The 19,562-nt window shown below is 49.7% G+C and overlaps 9 protein-coding genes across 9 annotated transcripts; 3 read left to right on the forward strand and 6 right to left on the reverse strand.

Annotated features, from left to right (window-relative positions):
* Positions 1-542: 542 nt before the first annotated feature.
* BO87DRAFT_429138 (Zn(II)2Cys6 transcription factor domain-containing protein) lies at positions 543-2,253 on the forward strand (the record flags this gene model as incomplete). The annotated part of the gene is made up of 2 exons (XM_025627484.1): positions 543-628; positions 696-2,253. The coding sequence occupies 2 exons, from the start codon at positions 543-545 to the stop codon at positions 2,251-2,253; spliced, it is 1,644 nt and encodes a 547-aa protein (XP_025476446.1).
* Positions 2,254-2,438: 185 nt separating this feature from the next.
* Positions 2,439-4,447, reverse strand: BO87DRAFT_365845 (uncharacterized protein; the record flags this gene model as incomplete). Its single annotated transcript, XM_025621813.1, has 6 exons — positions 4,397-4,447; positions 4,326-4,340; positions 3,685-4,271; positions 3,037-3,637; positions 2,781-2,976; positions 2,439-2,715 (listed from the first exon to the last, which is right to left on the reverse strand). Exons 3-6 carry the CDS (start codon positions 4,135-4,137, stop codon positions 2,439-2,441), a joined length of 1,527 nt encoding a protein of 508 aa, XP_025476447.1. The 5' UTR covers positions 4,138-4,271; positions 4,326-4,340; positions 4,397-4,447.
* A 148-nt stretch (positions 4,448-4,595) lies between these two features.
* BO87DRAFT_379375 (Gfo/Idh/MocA family protein) lies at positions 4,596-5,766 on the reverse strand. The gene has a single exon (XM_025624022.1). It carries the CDS (start codon positions 5,333-5,335, stop codon positions 4,640-4,642), a length of 696 nt encoding a protein of 231 aa, XP_025476448.1. The 5' UTR covers positions 5,336-5,766; the 3' UTR covers positions 4,596-4,639.
* Positions 5,767-6,443: 677 nt separating this feature from the next.
* On the forward strand, positions 6,444-7,983 carry BO87DRAFT_399941 (uncharacterized protein; the record flags this gene model as incomplete). Its single annotated transcript, XM_025625483.1, has 2 exons — positions 6,444-6,482; positions 6,583-7,983. 2 exons carry the CDS (start codon positions 6,444-6,446, stop codon positions 7,981-7,983), a joined length of 1,440 nt encoding a protein of 479 aa, XP_025476449.1.
* An 87-nt stretch (positions 7,984-8,070) lies between these two features.
* Positions 8,071-9,069, reverse strand: BO87DRAFT_399942 (phytanoyl-CoA dioxygenase family protein; the record flags this gene model as incomplete). Its single annotated transcript, XM_025625484.1, has 3 exons — positions 8,071-8,296; positions 8,355-8,582; positions 8,633-9,069. 3 exons carry the CDS (start codon positions 9,067-9,069, stop codon positions 8,071-8,073), a joined length of 891 nt encoding a protein of 296 aa, XP_025476450.1.
* A 1,559-nt stretch (positions 9,070-10,628) lies between these two features.
* On the reverse strand, positions 10,629-11,480 carry BO87DRAFT_399943 (glycosyltransferase family 34 protein; the record flags this gene model as incomplete). The annotated part of the gene is made up of 2 exons (XM_025625485.1): positions 10,629-11,211; positions 11,287-11,480. The coding sequence occupies 2 exons, from the start codon at positions 11,478-11,480 to the stop codon at positions 10,629-10,631; spliced, it is 777 nt and encodes a 258-aa protein (XP_025476451.1).
* Positions 11,481-13,491: 2,011 nt separating this feature from the next.
* On the reverse strand, positions 13,492-14,896 carry BO87DRAFT_418529 (uncharacterized protein; the record flags this gene model as incomplete). Its single annotated transcript, XM_025626892.1, has 2 exons — positions 14,126-14,896; positions 13,492-13,910 (listed from the first exon to the last, which is right to left on the reverse strand). Exons 1-2 carry the CDS (start codon positions 14,487-14,489, stop codon positions 13,492-13,494), a joined length of 783 nt encoding a protein of 260 aa, XP_025476452.1. The 5' UTR covers positions 14,490-14,896.
* A 354-nt stretch (positions 14,897-15,250) lies between these two features.
* On the forward strand, positions 15,251-17,160 carry BO87DRAFT_316159 (glycoside hydrolase family 47 protein; the record flags this gene model as incomplete). The annotated part of the gene is made up of 4 exons (XM_025619722.1): positions 15,251-15,536; positions 15,593-16,216; positions 16,269-16,957; positions 17,011-17,160. 4 exons carry the CDS (start codon positions 15,251-15,253, stop codon positions 17,158-17,160), a joined length of 1,749 nt encoding a protein of 582 aa, XP_025476453.1.
* Positions 17,161-17,526: 366 nt separating this feature from the next.
* Positions 17,527-18,484, reverse strand: BO87DRAFT_429146 (uncharacterized protein; the record flags this gene model as incomplete). The annotated part of the gene is made up of 4 exons (XM_025627485.1): positions 17,527-17,917; positions 17,970-18,011; positions 18,071-18,238; positions 18,327-18,484. The coding sequence occupies 4 exons, from the start codon at positions 18,482-18,484 to the stop codon at positions 17,527-17,529; spliced, it is 759 nt and encodes a 252-aa protein (XP_025476454.1).
* Positions 18,485-19,562: the final 1,078 nt, after the last annotated feature.

Raw genomic sequence — 19,562 nt, forward strand, 5'->3', positions numbered from 1 at the left:
AGATGCAGAGTTAATACAAATATTCAATCTAGCCTCACAGCATGATTTTGGGGGCGCAAATGGTGCCTGGTGCCACTCCGGGGCTCCGGCCCGGAGCGGAGCATAAATCAGCCTCCGTTCACTGCGTCTCCAGTTGAAACAATCTGACTTGGCGAGTCTGCCTGCCTGTCACATATTTAGGCCATATTAATTGGGTGTCCCGTTTGCCTATTGGGGCTCATCAGTGGATCGAATCCCTCCGCTTTTCCCGGATGGTCCCCTTCCCCTGTGGGCCGTCGACGCGATGGCAGTGCTGCTCTGCACTGCTCCGTCCCACCTATTGCAGAGCTAACAGGACCGGAAGACTCACTAGCAACCACTAACCCGCCATGGCTGCAGTCTCAAATCCACTATTGGTCAATCCAGAACTTGAGGTTCGTCAGCCTAGTGTCCCGCAGCTACAACCCCAAGACCCCCTCACGCATTGCACATGTCTTAGGTTTTGTTCAAAACCCTTCTTCCATTTCCTGACTTGAAAAACTGCAATATCGTATCGCGCAGCCATGTCTCGAAAGCCCACTACATCAGAACCGACGAAGCGGAGGAGAGCAGACGGCACAAGATCGCGGAATGGGTGTCGCACCTGTCGGTAAGTCACTACCATTCAGTCCTCACTCGACTGCCGCGGCCGCTAATTCCTTTATCGCATGCAACAGCGCCCGCCGTATTAAGTGCGACGAAACTCCAAACCAATGTAAAAATTGCACATCAACCGGGCGCTCCTGCACCTACGACATCCACCGACTACCCCGCGCAGCAAATAACACTCACCGTCATCCCCAAAACCTACTCACTCAGGTAACGGATGGCTTTCGCTGGGCGATAACATCCGACGAGCGGCGCTGCTTCTCGCACTTTCAACACTTCACAATCCCAGGATTACTGGAACTATTCGACTCGGAACTATGGAAACAGCTCGTCCTTCAGATCAGTTACTCCGAGCCAGCGGTCTACCACGCTGCGGTAGCCTTGAGCGCCGTACACCAGGACGTCGAAGTATCGGGGATGCCATTGCCAGGCCAGACTCGGCAGAATACCTGGCAGAAGTTTGCACTCGAACAGTCCGCACGCTCGTTCGGGATCTTGAGTCGACGGCATGCGAGTGATCCCCGCTTGCGAGAAGTCATGCTGCTCTGTTGTCTTCTGTACTCGCTCCTAGAGCTCCTACAAGGCCAATACGAGCGAGCATGCCACCACCTCCAAGGTGGTCTACGCATACTCCGAGAGCTCAAGGTCCAGGAGCCTCTAGCAGACGAGACCGAATCACCGGTAGAGAAATGCTTAGTGGCAGCATTCGTACAGCTAGATATCCAGTCGACATACTACGGTGTCGACGGACCAGTCCTATGCGTGGACAACGAACTAGGCAAATACCAATGGCAACTGAAGGATTCCGACTCCTTCACAAGCCTGATCGAGGCCCGTCAAGCCATCGAGCCCCTAGTCAGTGGAGTATTTCGATTCACATCCCAGTCCTGGCCATTATCACCCGCCGACGTGGCGAGAGATTACAACTCCCTGCTCCCGCGTCAATACCAACTTCTCTCTCAACTCACCCACTACGCCGAACTATTCACCCCATTCTACAGCCATGCATACCCCACCCTCACACGAAAAGAGCAACGCGGCTCCGACATCATCTACATCCTCCACCGGACCCTCACATTATCCGTCAAAACCTGCCTCCTAGCCAAGAACCCCGCCGTACTCGACCTCTACACACCAGAGTACCAAGAAGCATTATACCTCGTCGAGGCACTATTACAGCGGTACCCAGAACGACCAGCATTCACACTCGACGTGGGCATCCTGCCCAGCCTGTACCTAATCTCATTCGGATGCTACGATATCCGGGTACGACTACGCGCCATCGAAGTTCTACAGCAATGGCCGCATCGCGAGGGACTGTTCGAGTCGAAGTGGGCATCGTTTCTCCTACTGGAATTTGTGAAAGCGGATATCAAGAAGGATGCGGAGAATGTGCCAGCAGGGACAATGGATGAGAAGTCGGATGCTGGGTCAAGTTCCAATGCGAGCTCGCCGTCCGCTACGGTGGATCAGTATATGTCTACCGTGGGGCATATTGAGCGCATTCAGCAGCAAATTATGAGTGGTCAAGATTATGTCTTGCAGGATGCCCTGCAGAGCGCGGATTATTTGACGTCGTGGTCGTGTGTGAAGGCGATTGCGCCGAAGAGGGGGCGGAGGGCTTAACTGTACTTCATCTATGTCGCATCATACTGTCTTCGTTGTAACTATACACATCAGTGACGCACCGATATCCAATGCAATTACAGCAATATCCCAATCTTGGGAAGATCCCCTGCAAATATGTATATACCAAATCAAAATTCTATCGTAGACCATAATGACACAATCTACTAACCCCCACTCAAGGACTAACCACAATGATCCATCTCCTCCCACCCCCTCCTCAACCGCGCATAGCACTTCTGCATCGGCCACGAATGCAAATCACGCGTCCGATCAATAATCCCTACCAGCGCCTCGCGCTCCTCCAACTCAGTAAAATACTCTCCGTAGAGAGTAATAGCTATCACGGCAGTGACTAACGCCGGATGGCAGCGTGCATGGTGCACCGCAATACCGCATATTCTGAGCACGATGGATCGGACTTCTGCTTCTGCTTTGCGGTGTGCGGCACGGGTGGAGTTTCTGATACGTTAGTTAGTACTTTGATCTTGGATTTAGATAGGGAATGTGGGGGTTGTGGAACGTACGATAGGTATGGGTTCTGGGCTGTCAAGATCATATTAGCTATCTCGAGGTGCTGCAATGCGGTCACTTGCTCGTCGGAGCTGTACCAGATTGTAGGGAAGAGTTCGCCGCGGGATCGATCTGCTTTCTTTTCGAAGAGGGGTGCAAGCTCGTGGCGGTAGTCGTGTTGGAGTTTGCGGTGGCGGAGCATGAGGCGATCTGTGAGGACTGGTTAGTGAGGTAAAAGGTGGATAGATAGTAGTAAGGGTGGTAACAAACTCCATTCCTCACGCGTACCGTCTCCCCAGCGCCACTTCGTCACTTCACTAGCGAGCATTACCAATGTGTTTGCAGCAGAGGCCTTTCTCCAGTCCTCAGAACTGAATCGCATCTTGGGTGCACGCTGTCTCGTCAGCGCGTAGTATACCTCCTGTCGGATAACGATCCAATACGCCGCAGTAGCGAGAGACTGTTCCAACCGGTGGGATATCATAGCGTCGATGATTCTCTGCGTGATGGCTAGAAAGTTCACTCTGTCCTGTGTGGACATGTCGGGGTCCTCGATATCCTCTTCCATTTCTTCGTATTGGCGGAGAATAACCGTGGCGACCATTATGTTTTCTTGTTCAGTAGGATCGGTTATCTCAGGGAATTTGAGGAGCTCGGGGATGCATTTGAGGGTGTATTCCACCGCTGTGCATTTCTGTAGATTGGGGAGAAGCTGTCCGCGATAGCAAATTCCATTGGGTGTGGCGTATTGTGGGAGACGAGATAGGTGGCGTGCTGAAACTGCGAAGAGAGCGTTGCGTATGATGGAGCAGTGTTGGGCTCGGCGCGGTACGACTAGTTGGAAGTGTCGACGGTCGTCACAGTGGTCGAACTGAGGTGATTTAGTTGAGTAGGTATCGTAAGGCATTGGTGACTTACCCATGGTGATATTTCTTCGATGAAATGGCGTAGGAGACAGGCCTCTTGTACGGTGGTCTGCGCGGGTTCGGGGGTGGAGAAAGCGCTCTGTGTTTCAATTCCTGTTGATGATGGTTGCGTCCGATTGATCGTGGGATTTCTACTAGGGTTGTTCACAGTATTCCACTCATGTGCAAGAATAGTCCGTCTGTTGACGTTGGCCGTATCCCCAGATACGACGGGGTAAAAGTCATTCCGGGACGGATCATAAGGTGAGCTTTGAATCTCAAAGTGATTGCCACGATGACTGTCATCATCGCGAGTCCAGACAAGATCACCTGTTTCTCCGGATGTTGGAGTTTCGCATTGCACTGTTGACTCTTGGTATGGTGATGGGCTCTGAGCCACATCCAGGGACTCCGAGAGTGAAGAGTCTCCGGAAAACAGCTTCCATTTCCTTGGCTGGCTGCTCATCCAAGATTGATCTTTCGAGAAGTTCCCATCAAGCTCGGCTGTTGACCCTTGACGAAAGACCGACTTGCGCTGCACTGGCCTGCAGACCAAGCCTTTTTCTTTACATCGTGTGCATGTCGGTTGCTGTTTATCACCTATATCCAAGTTGAGCAGACATCGGGGTTGTTCAGGCTCCGAAGCAGACCTACATCTCACGTGTTTCTCTGGGATAAATTAGCACCAGCCAGTGATCCCAAAAGGGGATGTTTCCAGCTCTCACCACGGCAATTAGAGCAAGGCGTCCGTGCCAGTGTAGACTGCGAGGATGATGGCATTGTTGGATGTGAAGCAATTGGCGGTAACGGCAATTCGACGGCGCGGCCTACTCTTTTGGGCCAAAAGCCGCCTTGAGGGGAAGTTCCCCACATCCCCGCATTCCTTGCATTCTCCCACTAGACATAATTTCATCAAGATAAGCGTTTCATTTCACTAACAATTCTATGAGCTTCGGTGCTTGACAGGATCAATGCAATTCATTGCAGTTCAGTCGCTCGCCATTCTCGTTAAACCGGACTACCTCCCCGGACAGCAGAGCCCGTTGCAGAGCTTGTCCAATTTTCATCACCATGATTCCTCGCTCTAGCGGCAGCGGAACTTCGGTATCCTTCAGCACTGCGTTCACAAACTCGTTGGCTTCCACGGCAAATGCGTTCTCGAATCGCTCCCAGTATTCCGGCTGCACTTCGTGTCGCATACCCAGTTTATCGGCAAGGACAACGTTGTTCTGTCGCGGAATCACGTTGACCATCACCTTGCCCTCGGTTCCGGTGATCTCGGTGCACACATCATGTCCATGTGCCTGGGTCCGCGAGCAGTAGAAGTATGCAATCTTACCGCCCCAGAACTCAACAACACCGACCGCATTGTCGACGTCTGCCAGGTCTTTCAGCTCTGGGTGATGCTGAAGCGTTCCAGCTGCCCAACAAGCTTTGGGCGTCGGGTTATCCAAGAACCAGAGCGACAAGTCAATGTCGTGAATGGCACAATCGACAAAGATACCCCCGTTGCGTGATGCGTATCGGACGAAGAAGCCAGTCTCATCCTTCAAGTCGCAGGTGTTTGACCGGACGAGAAATGGCGATCCAATGGCCTTTTTGTCGAAGATCTTCTGACTTGCGTCCCGGTAGGAGGCATCGAATCTGCGCGAGAAACCAGCCATCACTTTGAGTGAAGGCTTGGCTCTTGCTGCATCAACCACTGACTGGGCCTAGTGTCGAAATGTCAGCGTGGGTTCATCAGTTACGCCAGTAATAGCATACCTCAGCCAAGTCCGTACTCAGGGGTTTTTCACAAAGGACATGCAGATCCTTGTTGATAGCTGCCAGGGACTGGCTTGCATGCACGTCGGTACTGCTCGAGATCCAGACTGCCTGAAGTCCAGGATGAGCCAACATGTTGTCGTAGTTGTCATAAACGGTGATGCCGAAGTCGTTGTACTCTTGGTTGGCTGTGGCCCATTCAATCTCGCTAGCATCGGTACTGCAGACTGCCACCACCTTTGCCCGTGGGACTCGGTAGAGCAATGTATGCACATGGCGCTTGCCCTGGATATACATTAGCACAGTAATGCAATACTCTGAGATGGGGATAGATGTGTACCATTCGGCCAAGGCCAACAACTGCAATCTGGATGGAACTCATGATAGCGTTTATTGTGATGATCGAGTACTTGAGAAGTCGTTTGCTCTAGTATGCTTTTCAGTGAAGTTCAAAGTGCATTCTGGGAATGATGAGCTCTATTTATGCCTTTCGGTGTTCAGTATACAGAAGCTGGTCCCCTTGCAATTGCATGTACAGCCGCCGACACTTGCCTAATACGGTAAAACGGCTGTTGGCGGCCTTGGCCGCAGCCTCGCCGAGACATACCGGAATAGGCAAAATATAGTAATATCAAGCATTTTTCGAACCTTGCAAAATGGCCAATAGTTGTAACAACGGGGATTAAAACCTAAAGTTGAATACTCTCAAGTCGAACGATTGAGCTCGATGAGTCCATAGACACTATCGTAGGAGGAAATAATGCCCGTCGTCCTATATGTGGGAGATCATGTGACCCACTCAGCGATAACCATCCGTTTGATGCTATCAATTTGTTATCCACTCATCCATCCCCGAACATGGCAACGATAGGAATCCATCTGGGATTTCCATGCCACGACACAAGTCGCTAAGGCCTCCAAGTACCAGCTAATCTTAATATCAGTTCTACATATGCTTGTCGCCGGGGTATATTCCCCAACCGGCTTGCACGATGAAGAATGTTCGGAATGACTTTCTCCCTGCCGATCGGAAAATTGCAACCCGAGGTACGGAGATCGATCACAACTCATTGCAAACCCTGCTGACCCTCCAGACTGCCGTTTATGCACAAAAAGACGCATAAAATGTGATCGGACTATTCCACAGTGCCGTAAGTGCACTATTCGGGGGCTCGGTTGTCCTGGGTTCGACGCAGTTCAATTGAATTGGAACCATGCCATGGCACGTCGAGGGAACCAGTCTTTAACTCGACCTGGATTCAGTCCGCAAGATCGAGAAACGGAAGGCTACATCGTCAAGCATGGTACTTCTATCCTCCATACATTTGTTGTGGAGGCCAGTCCGCCGATCCCTCACCCTCTGACAGATGATGGTCTCGGTCGCCGCCAGTCATCGACGGTCCTGGGTGAAAGACTGATCAATCATTTTAGCCGCCACGTTGTAAGCATATTCTCGTGGATCGACAGTCACAAAAATCCTTGGAGAAAGATCGTGCTGCCTCTGGCGCAAGGGTCTATAAGTGTCCGCCTGTCTATACTGAACCTCGCTGCTGCTCACTTAGCAGCCACATCTACTGGTACCATTGCATTACGTATGAAACAGGTCAATTTTAGCCTAAGAGATATTGCCTTACGCAGCCTAAACCAAGAGATCCAGCGCCAACTAGACTGTCATGCCGTGAAGCCCCCTGACCAGCTATGTCTGACTAGAATTCTCATTGCTGCGATTACACTTTGCCATGCGGAATTGGTGACTCGCGATTCGACTGACTGGACTACTCATCTACATGCCTGTCGTGCCATCGTAAGCAGGTATGGAGTGTGCGCTCGCAACGAGACTCTCGATCCCATGACACAATTTGCGATCAAAGAGATCAGGGACGTTGAGGTATTCAATAATGTCTTCTCCTTCTCAGGCAGCAGTAAAGTAGCGACTACAGCAATCGAGTTCCAGCCATGGACATTTACAGACCTGATTAATGACATCACTGCTATGGAAAGACATCATTATGGGTATCTCATTGAAGGCCGACAGCCACCTGATGTCAACTTCAATATCTGGCAAGCAAAGCTAGAGCAGGCCTCCACACAAATGAGTCTGTCGGATATCACATGTCTCTTGTCCCAGGGGAAGACTACGCGAGAAGGCTTTGAAGCTCTCATAGACACACATTATTACGCGTCGCTTATCTACCTTCATCAGGCTTTTGCATCTCCAACCGCAATGATGAAAGCCGTCTCCTCTACCGTACCCATACTGCTTGATAGAATTCAAAAGGTTGTCTTGGCTTCCGGTGATGCATTCTCACAGGACCTATTCTTTCCTCTGTTCATTGCTGGCACAGAGTGTTGGGGAGATGAGGATAAGCAACGAATAGTTGAACAGATTCTGCTAAAGCTACTTGTGACGACTGGGTTGTGGTGCAACCACAGGGCACTGGACTTTCTGCGTGCATTCTGGTCCAGCTCAAAGCATCATGGTACCGGGAAATGGATACAGTATGGTCGAGATTCCAAACAACAGCTGGGCCATCTTCTTGTGTTCTGAGGTGGATGAGCTCGGAGAATACTCCGTATCTAGCACACTATTGAATATTATCTGCGGGTGGTTCCCTGCAGCTCATATGTCACGCCATCACATATCAACAGTTTCTTCATCCTCAACGCCGAACAACACCCTCATCGGATCCTGATAATGCATGAAGCCAACACCGGGCTCGCAGACCCCATACCCTAGAAGTCTCTGGGCTTGGGGCTTCATGCTCTTAACTCGTTCCAAAGGAACGACCAAGAACTGGTTCTCGGCGGGACGCAGCGTCGGCTTGCAGAGGAAGATTCCCACCGTTTCGCGGTAATCGTTTCTATACACCAAAATGGTCACCAGAGTGCGGCAAAGAAATGAAGAAAGGAGCAACATACTCATTGACATTCGCACCACCAGCATGATACAGATTTCCCAAGAATATAAACGCATCACCGGGTTCCAGTTCCGCAGGAACAGCCTCCTCATCTAATGGTTGCCGCTCCGAGCCCCAGAGATGTGAACCTGGAATGGCCACGGTCGCTCCGTTCTCCTTGGTTGTCTTCGTCAACGCGGTCACACAGCCAATCATCACAGGCAGTTGAGCATCATGTGGATGATAGTCACTGCTATCCTATCAGCCTACTCAGCCTGGCACAGGTCCCTGCAGACATACTTATCATCACGATGAAGCACCTGCTGCTTGCTTCCCGGTGTTACCCGGAACCCAGCGGTGCTAGAGATGATCGGCTTTCCAGACACCGTCACCTTATGATCGCCCCTCCAGAAGGAATAGCTGGATGAGACAAGTGCATTGGCAATGCTTATATATGTTGGATTGCAAGCCAAGTCGACGCAGGCATCTGAGATGCCTAGCAATCCGGTAGCACGCTGGGTGGTTGGAGGAAACAAGCCATACTTGTCTGGTATATCTTTATCGAAGTGGGGCTTGAGATCTTGTTTGATCTGTTCGGCTGCATTGCGAGTGATAAGGCTCTCTACAATTACGCCTCCGTCTCGGCGGATTGCCTCGACGAAGACGTCAGTAGAGGTAGCGGTAGCATTAAAGCGTGCGAAGGAAGCCTTCTTATCGTCGGTAGCAGGAGCAATCATTGTGACCAATAGATGGAACTTCAGATGAATGAAGTTGATAGACGCAATCAAGAGCTGATGCTTCTGTTTCGAAAAACATAGTGGAAATACTCGACCTTATATAGCCTATCGAGCCAGACACAGAAACTGTACCTACAATCCCTTATTACTACTAGTATTACCATCTACCCATCTCATAATGCACCACAATACCCCTTGGCAAACCATCCCATGAACCTTCTCCTCCCAATCCTCGTATAGACAAGTAAATTCCAACCCAAATCCGGCAATATACGTGAGAAAGCTTATCCCCGCAAAGGATTCTTTCATCCACCCACCCACCCACTCATAGAACTTGAACTGTGGGGTAAGAACTAAGAGAGCCAATCATGCACCGACACCCATTCGGCATTTGACTAAGTAAGAATCGAAAAACTGCATACGTAGTGCATTCTATTTGTTGGAGTCATGTATTACCTGAGGTTAACTTTGAGCTGAATATACTTTTCACTGGAAGAAGATCGAGTACGGGCTTACGTTAGTGGATAGTTTGTTTTGAGACATGACGTCCCCTTCCGGGCGGGATACTTTACTAGGTACTCCTGCTGTAGTAAGTATTTGCTGCAGGCTTTCGAAGGGAAGCACTTCTTCTTAGTGCTTATGTTCTAATGGCTGCTTTGCCAACTGTTGGTGAGTAACTCTAGTATAATGGTATGCGTGTTTGTGTGTGTGTATGCGCGTGTGTCTGGACTCTTGGGCTATATATAAGTTTGGCTGAGAAGAAAATGATACCAGGGTAGTACTTATGTAAAACATAGCATTCCTGGGCAAGACTCACATAAGACGATGAATGCAAGCACAGCCCATGTCGGAATCTGCAATATTACCATGTGCTATGAAACCATACTCAACCACACACAAGGCATTAAAATGCAACTAATAATAACGCCCATGATACTGGCGACGTCTGCATGAATATGTTATGACTACTAATTTGATCTAAGCGTGTCTAAGCAGGGATCGGACATTATTGAGAGAGTTTGACCTGACCAATTCAATTAGATCCAAATGATATTCTTATACCTGATCGAGCCCGATAATATATCCTGACCAACGGGATATGTTGTGTAAGCGCCGTGGTGTCTGGCACGGCCAACCCAACCAACTAAGCGATTGTGATCAGCGGCTCCGGCCGAAAGGAGCCGCTTTTGGGTGGGGAGGTGTACACATTGCTCCACGCACTGTGGCTATGGGCACGCGGCGGGAGTAGGTCATTTGATCTACATGGCTGGGTTATTGTTGGTGGGTAGTATTACAAATGGGACCATGGAGGAGTATCGGAGATATGATAACTTCAAGAAAGACTGCATTGAGATGTGGTATCATGGGGTTTGTTAGAGCAAAAGCAACGATAATCCCCTTAGGAACGGTGGATTAGTCGTACAATCATAGTACTTATATGTTGTCCCAAAACATTGTCGCGTTCATCAATGTGCCGGCATTCGATGAGCGATGTTTGCGACAAAAAGCCAACGGGTTATTTTGTATACAATAAACATGAATCCTTGGGACCAGCCCAATCAAGCAAGGTTGTCAGACGACTCAGGTGTATCCCCAAATAACAACTCATGTCTGTCCCGCCAAAAGTCCGTTATCTCTTTCATGTATCCCGTCTTCTGAAGAGGCAATTCCCATTCCGGGGTATGCGCTTCGGCTACCTTGAGGTAGGGGTCCATGATCTCGTCAAACCGATCTGGTGGTGCTCCGGGGAAGTGAACAAGAAGATCGCCATGATGTACTTGGGAGTCCACGGGGCGATCGGGGTTGAGGTCCACAGCATCGGCGTTTCGCGGGTAAGCATTGAACCATCGCAAGGGGTAGAAAACGATAGAACGGCGAAAGTATTCGTGCTCAAGGATAACGTTATCCATGGCGGACTGGTCTGCAAATAATAGGCTAACCTCGGAATGTGATGTTGGGTAGGCAAGTGTAGCAGAAAGCAATTCGATGGCCCACTGATTGACGCGGATAAAGAAAACTCCGTTGTTCATGCCGTTCCAGTCGCTGGTCATGAGGAGATGAGTATCGTCAAATTGGGGAGGTGGGAGGAAGATGTCGAGGGGAATGTTGGGGTTCATAAGGATAGTGTCTCCATCAAACCAACTGTTCGTTGGGAATTTTGGTTAGTTTACGATAGTGATAATCGAGTCTCCTCACATGCTGGATTGGCAAACTCACAATAACCATTTTGCTTGATCTTCTTCTGGCTTTTCCATTTCTTCAATGAGAGCGGATAGGAGAATGGCAGGTTTACTCCAGTATCCCCCCAGGATGGGTTTACGCAGCACGGTCATATGATATCCGAATTTGAGTGAATGATCCTCATGGGTCTTCAAACCTCGATAATAAGAGGTTCTGTTACCATAGACCATAGTGACCTTGCGGATAACAGGTTGAGGCTCTGATGTTTGCGCCTCGTGGGGGCTTTCTGGGAAGGTTAGCCTTATACAAGTTACAACGGAACTTGGAATGAAGTAGACTCACGGAATTGGGTGAAGATCTTCATTAGGCCAACAACGACCATGAAAGCCATCACCACATTAGATAACGACCTGAGCCAGAATCGCTGGCTCCGGCCCATCGTGAAGTATGCACGGTGCATGGTGGGTTCTTTCATTCTGGTTCCATTCCTGGTGGGCGAGATCGCAATAGAAGGGTGAAAGCATGGTGCGCAGTTTAGGGCGGAGAGGACACCCATATAACCAAACCAATTCACAGCCTACCCGAAACAAGTAGCAGGGTAGACACTAAAACCCCAACGGATAGCATGGGTATTTGGGGTGCTGGCCATCGATTGATCGCTGGATGACGGCGCCGGTCCTGCAGCTAACCTCTGGCCATTGTCAAATGTGGTAAGAATCTGCAGGATGTTGGCTGCGCGCCGCTCGCCTCCATCTGTTGATTGACAGACAACAATGGGCTGCGGATGCCCTTTTGGGGCTAGAGATTGCTTAGGGAGGGGATCCGGCCTGCTCGGATAGCGACTAGGCCAAGCACTAAACAGCGGCTGAGCCGAATGGTTCTGGCCGAACTGAGGGGTGCACGAATGGTAGAGGCCTATCAAGTCAGCTGGGAAGACCGTGCAGGGGTCCATTGATGTAGGGATCTTGTAACACCGAATGAGATTGTTCGACGTAGCGCGGAGGCAGTGTGATAGCACCGCTTGTTTTTAGTGCCACCCATTAATTAGACTAAGGGTCTCATCCTAATATAACGATTACCCCTCGTGCCTTTGCTAACCGAAATGCAACCGGAAGATCGCCGACGGCGCCTGACCACAGGAGAGAAAAGCAAAAAAGGGGATATGTCAGCCTTACGATTCGCAGGATCATGCACATGTATGAAAGATGACAAAAGTTGACACTTTTATGAAGAAACTGAATATAATCGCAGGATCATGTCGAGTCGATCGTCCGAGTGCGAAGGAAGAAGAGGAGCAAGTGACTTCCGCGCGCTAAGCTGGCAGCTCGGGATAGCTTCCCTCCCCGGAACTGTTCGGGGCCTAGTTGGTCCGTGGTCATAGGCCAGTGCTCTTCTTTCGCCTGTTAAGGATTCGGTTGAGTTTAGCTTAGCTCCAGGACGGGCCGGAATCCACGCGGGATTCGGGCGGTTTTATGATGCGTCTGTTTTTCGGGAAACAAGAACATGTTCAAATTCATTAACAAGAATGCTCAACGATGAACTTGTGGATGCGAAAGTATCACATTAACTGAGATTAATATTTAATGAGTTGCCGGTCCAAGTTATTCCCCGACTAACCATATGAGGCAGGTAGTTAACTGGTGAGTGTCCCTAAGCAAAGACTAATGCTGCACGTGCAAGGTACCGTTGACCCCGGGGCCAGTTGCCCTGGCCATTAAGCGCATAGACCACGGTGGACGGCTAAATTAATGGTGTATGGATGGTGTGATGATTGTTACTGTGTGGGGTGTAGGTGGTGTACTAAAGTTGGCGGCGCTTGTTAGTTTGTTATGAGCGTAGTCTAGTTTCTGGATAGTTGCGACGGCGTAATGCAGCCATTAGTGCGGTCCTGGACCCAACGTTCATTTCTCCGTGATAATGAACCATGACAGGGTTGTGGTTTATCTTAATTCTGGGCTGTGTGCGCTGATCAGCCAGTGGAAAGATCTGGTCGGTCTATCTTGTTTTTCGAGATGATATTCTTAGTACGCTTCATGTGGTCGGGGAAAGTGGCCATTTCCGGCCCTTGCCACAGACTTGACTGAGAGCTGTATGTAGTCGCATAAACAATGGTATTCATCCGTGAAAATAAATATACTCTGTAGGCTCTATTATCGTATTACCCAGAAAATATAATGATAAATATGTACAAATATATAAAGAGACAAGAATGTGCGAAATTTCAGTAGAACTTTATTATATTTACCTCTCGCCCATTTCCACAGGTGAGGAAGCCCACGCATCACCAGGCATACCCCTATACCCTGGTAGCTCAGCGGGCTTCGCATTCCTTGCAAATGGCGGATAGTATGCGTATGCAGCGACCGGCTGCTGACTGTTTATGGCGAGTCGTTTCCGCTGGTTGAAAAGGAATAAAGCCAGGATCAAAGCGATTATGCCCACTGCGCCCACCCCAACACCAATGCCAATTCCGGCTTTGGCACCAGTGCTCAGGGTATTCCCAGAAGTTGAAGTATTGTCCTCTGCTGTTGATGGAACCGAAGTTAAAGTGGATGAGGAGGTGGACGCGGTCGCCGTTGACGTAGTTGTGGCTGTTGCTGTGGCCGTGACGGGGTACTTTATCTCCCAGCCAACTAAATCGATTGCCCCAACGGTCGAATCTGTTGTCAATGTCGTTGTCGCTATTGACCATGCTGTATGGTCACTTAACGGCGTTGATCCGTATGTCAAAGTCTGCCCGGAATAAACGCTTGACATGCACCTTCCAGTTACCTGCCCGACTGTTCCCTGAGATAGAAAGTAACCTCTGTTTGTGTACGGTCAGTATGTTGTTTGCAGAATGCGATGTAGACCCTAATAAAGCAAGCGCACTTACGATGGACAACACATCCATAGCGTGCTGTATTCATTCTTAATTGATGATGCGACCGTTGGCCACGATTCCGGGCCAGTGAACGGCCCAATCTCCATCTGTGTGTGTGATATTGACCTCCAACACCGAGCAGAGCTTGTTCCCACCAAGTCACCATCTGAGGTGGACAACGTCGAGCATTGGTATCTATGTCAAGCATATATCCAGGGTCCCAGGCCATGAGACTAGGTCCGTCAAGGCGAAATTTGCTTTCGCATCCCGAGGAAGCCGTCCATACTGAGGTGAGTGGCATGTATGATGTGACGGTACCACTACTATCCGTCTCGGGAGGATAGTTGGACTCTGTCGTGTCCATGCTGACACTCATCCTGGCGATTTCTGGTGAGATTTCGCTCCGATACCCGTATCTTCGCGTGGGAAGGTTTGTCTCAATTCGTTTGACGACCTGCTCATGCAGACAGAGCGCGCTTGAATTTGATCGCACTGTTGTGAGGGGAGGAAGGTCACGGCAGCCGCAATATACCGATGGCAAGTTTCAGACCCCTTAAATAGTCGCAGAAGACCCAGTAGCAAATGTCGGGGCACCATCCTCATATAGGCAGTGCTTTAAGCGCCCACCACCTTGCCGGCAGCGTCTTGGATCCATATTTACACCAATTATGCCTAACGATGCAGCTACCAACCCGATCGACATTGCGAGGGGTGCTCAATACTGATTGCCAATCGCTAAGCGCCATAGCCACAAAGAAGGCATACACCACTATACCTTTTCAGCCGTTGGAGCTACGGGATGGTGACCTGTAGCAGTCACATTCAGCGGCGCCAGTTTAGCGTTGCTGCTAATGGATAGTAGCCTTACCCCCGCCGGCTACACTGATATAGCCAATGAGGGAGCTGTGAACATGTCCGAGCTGTTAGATATGCTAGGAGTGGGGATGGCGGGTGCTGCTCGCAAATTAGAGCCATCCTGTAACCGCCAGCACCTCCAAGTGTGCGCCGCATCTTAGCTGATCCGTGCATGGGAGATGGGTAAGCTTTCTCTTTTCAGGAAATGTTGTTAGACAACACACCTAGCATGGTTTCTGATCGGTTATCGAATCGCGACTTCCATACTTAACCACTGATTCCATGGCTTGTAGCGACACAGGTTGTCGGGGGAATAAGCGCCGACCGTATACACCAACCCCGGACGCTGGCACTTGGCGCTATTTGTTTCCATCCCCTTCAAAAGCTTCAGCGTCTCTAGTTGCAATATTGGCTTTCATTGTGGGATGGTGCTTCCACTTCTTGAGCCTAGACACGCTGCTAGGGCCATCTCCTTCAGTCCACAACGACACCTATTGGGAAAGCCATAGAGAGGAGGTTCGAACAGCCTTCACCACTAGCTGGGATGCATATGCAAAGTATGCCTGGGGTGAGTGACGAACGGCATTGCATCAAATCTTAATGATTGAAAATCCAACTTTCGAGCAGGACAAGACCGATTCCATCCATTGTCAAAAAGGGGCTCTCAGATGAGCCCCAATGGCCTCGGATGGATAATCGTAGACAGCCTGGATACGCTCATGATCATGAATCTTACGACTCGTTTATCGGATGCTCGACAATGGCTTGATAAGAATCTAACCTACGATCAAGACCAAGACGTGAACACATTCGAGACCACAATACGTATGCTCGGGGGCCTGCTGTCTGCTCATTACCTCTCCACTCAGCTTCCAGGTGCTTCCTCCGGGCGGGATTCCATTTACTTGTCCAAAGCAGTCGACTTAGCAGACCGCCTGCTGGCAGCATATGACTCGGGGTCGGGGATTCCTTATGCTAGCGTCAACCTAGCAAAACGAGAAGGAATCCACTCGCATGCTGATGGCGGTGCTTCATCTACTGCTGAGGCTGCCACCGTGCAGTTGGAGATGAAGTACCTATCCCATCTAACAGGAGAAAATGTGTATTGGCGCAAAGCTGAAAAGGTGATGGAGGTACTCGATAGCCACGGCGTGAAGGATGGTCTTGTACCCATATTCGTGAATCCGGATACTGGGAGGTTCCGACATAAAACTATCCGGCTCGGAAGTCGTGGCGATTCGTACTATGGTAAGTCTGCATGACCATTCCACACGTTGAATACATGCTCATATAGACACAGAATATTTGATCAAACAATACCTGCAGACCAACGAATCCGTCTACGGGGAGATGTGGGAAGAGGCACTCACCGGGATTCAGAAGCATCTTCTTACTTCCACCAAGCACTCCAACCTCCAATACATAGCAGAGCTTCCAAGCGGCATTGGTGGTCGTCTTTCCCCGAAGATGGACCATCTCGTCTGCTTTCTCCCAGGATCCATCGCAATCGGGGCTACGGAAGGGTTGACTGAAGCCGAGGCCCGCAGAACTGGACACTGGAATGCTCCAAAAGAGGAGCAGATGCGTCTCGCAAGGGAGCTAACGAAGACATGCTGGGCGCAATACGCAGTCACAGAGACAGGACTAGCACCGGAAATTGTATGGTTCGAGACAGAAGATTCCGACCTTGAGCCATTCTCAGAATCAAATGCGCCTCGACCCTCAAGCAGAGACGACTTAAACTCGTGGATTAAGGATATCAACATCCGACTAATAGATGCCGATAACTTGCAACGTCCAGAGACTGTTGAAAGCCTCTTCGTAATGTATCGTGTTACGAAAGATCCGATATATCGACAATGGGGATGGGAGATCTTCAAGGCATTCCAAAAGCACACGCGGGTAAAGGACGGCGAAGGTTATACGCCTCTTAGTGATGTCACGATAGTTCCTCCAAAGAGACGTGATAATATGGAGAGCTTTTGGCTGGTATGTTGAGGCGATTGTATACGATATGCGCATCAGAAGCTGACACCTTCCAGGCGGAAACCTTGAAATACCTCCATCTCCTCTTCTCACCGAGTGATTTTCTCCCATTGACTGACGTGGTGTTCAACACCGAAGCGCATGTGTTTCCACGTCTACATCAGGCAGAGTACAAGACTGGCTGGGCTAGAAGACCGAGGACGTGAGACTTGTAGCTTCCCATGGCATTGAGAGAGTGATTTTCATCAAGAGCGGGGTGCGAGCATGCACGTCTGAGCTTCAATTTAGGTGGTATATCAGAGGACAGAACCATCGGAATATATATCCACTTGTCACATCATGTATGCTATGGCAGCAATCGGTGTAGAAGAAATAATCGCCCTTTCTTCGTCCGCGTTCAACAAGCGTTTTCGACGTAAAGGGTCAATGCCTGGCATTTTTGACACGCAATTGGCCAAAACCACCCAAGATCCAAAAGGTATCACACGTTACATATGCAGAATCCGCGTTCAAATTTCTGCCGATACATCGGCAGACTAGACCAGCGCCGCCCACAACCCGAAATAACAAGCTCAATACAAAATAAGACCATAGCGTATTGCCGAGCTCAACTCAAACGGCATCTTTAGCATATGCAACAAACACCGTTCTAATACCTCGGTTTCGCTAGATGACTTGAGCATGTAGCGCTTCGCATACATGGCAAGAAAGGTGCGAAGATTGTTGGTATGTCCCGACGGGACCATCATATAGCCGGCAACCTCATGCGACAGATTCAGTGCATCTCCGGGGAGGTATACGTCGCTCATGCGCGATATGGCCCGTCCAAATCGGGGAACGAATAGATGAAGCATCGATTTGAGATACTCATAGTCCTGGAAGGAGGCTTGCTCCACACCGGTTCGGCCGAGGATTAGTAGGGTGCTGAAGCGGGACGTTAGAGTCGAGAAACCATGGTAGATTCTGACAGCAAGCAGAAATTAGATAGAGGAGAAAAATATTTAGGTACACATACACATAAGATACATTCTCGCTGCTTGGGGTATCTGCATGGTCACTGTATTTGATCAGTTGTTCTCGTTCCGACAGAGATGTCAAGGTCGGAAAAAGACCCACCGTGGAATTTCGGCGAACAGTAATGTAGGGATAGAAACATTCATCAGCATCTTTTCTACAAAGAGCTGCTTTGGTATGTACGCATCTTCCTTCCCATTGACGGATTTTAGGGTGCGATCAATGAACTGATACTGTGAGGTGGGTTGATCTGGGCTGTCGTCGAAAAAGCTAGTAAGAAAGTCAGTATTTCGGCCGACAGGGGCGCGTAATCGAAAGTAAGCGCATTATTGGGATAAAGTTTGCTTTGCTTGCTTACATCTCTCCATGAGTATTCTGTACAAGAACTTTGGCCTCCACCGAGAAATTGTCAGGAGGGGCTAGTTGAGAATGACCTCCATGAAGAAATAAATATCGCATGGAGCCCTTCCCACCCGATGCGTACAACGCATCGTCCGAGCAACACATATCAGGCATTATGGAAGTCGTAACGCTCAAAAATATGGGTGAATTGGACAGTTGGACAGGTGCAGGTACCTGTTTCGTGGTCACCGTATCGTTCGTGGCATTCCCATGCGGAAGCGTGATGATCACGGGTATTTCGAAGAGCTGACAGATACACACGTGGCCCCATCCCACTATTCTATTTATATAGTAATGAGGAGAGTGTCCCGTAGTACTAAACATCATTAGCTCAATCATTCTTCTCGACTGGGGAGCACGGTTCACCGCAGGCTCGGAAGCTCGGATGGCTCGGGGCGTCGCCACAAAAGGATTGAATCGCCTCCTTTAACGTTAACTCACTCTGCGTTGGTCTGTAACTTCTATCGTAACCCCATTCAACTGAGTCTCAAAATCTCAACCCCGGATTCATCTAGTGGGTCTGGTCACTAGCTGGCTATGCCAGGATGCGCAACTGGCCCGCAATGAATGTTCAAACTCTGTCGCAGCTGAAAAGAAACAAGAATCAAGCCACAAATCAGGATACACAGACGTCAAGGATTCCTTATCGACATAGTTGAGGGCTACTCAGAGCCAGGGGACCAGCGACATGGCATTCCTCGATACCAGCTTCGTCATAATATGCGTATGGGAAAAAAAGAGTGGCCATCAAGCTAGACCACTTCATGTCGAAACATTTAGTGGGATAAATAAATTCTTCCTATCATGTTTCCGGGACCAGACATACCAGCTCAGATGGCCAGTGTCGTGCCAAAGCCAGTCAGCCAGAACTGCCTGCAGGAACAGTGCAGCGCCTGCCACACTATTGCCCTGCGACAACTTCTTGTGATTGATCGCGTAGTCGCGCACCTTCGTGATAACAACAGTAGGGAATGCATTCGAGTCCCGCTGGCTTTTGCCCAAGTTCAGTCATGCTATATCTCTGCGGGTATGAGAATAGGGGCTCACAGATTGGCTTAGTGTGAAATCAGACCCGCGTGGCCTGAAGGGCCTTGGCATGATGTTAGCCTCGCAGGGGTGTTGGTCATCACCTTCCTTCAATATTGTAGTAACCTCACTTCGTCGGCAAACGCCCAAGTGGATGTGCCTGCGT

This window comes from Aspergillus neoniger (genome assembly GCF_003184625.1).
Source record: "Aspergillus neoniger CBS 115656 unplaced genomic scaffold BO87scaffold_32, whole genome shotgun sequence".
NCBI classification, from domain to species: Eukaryota; Fungi; Ascomycota; class Eurotiomycetes; order Eurotiales; family Aspergillaceae; genus Aspergillus; species Aspergillus neoniger.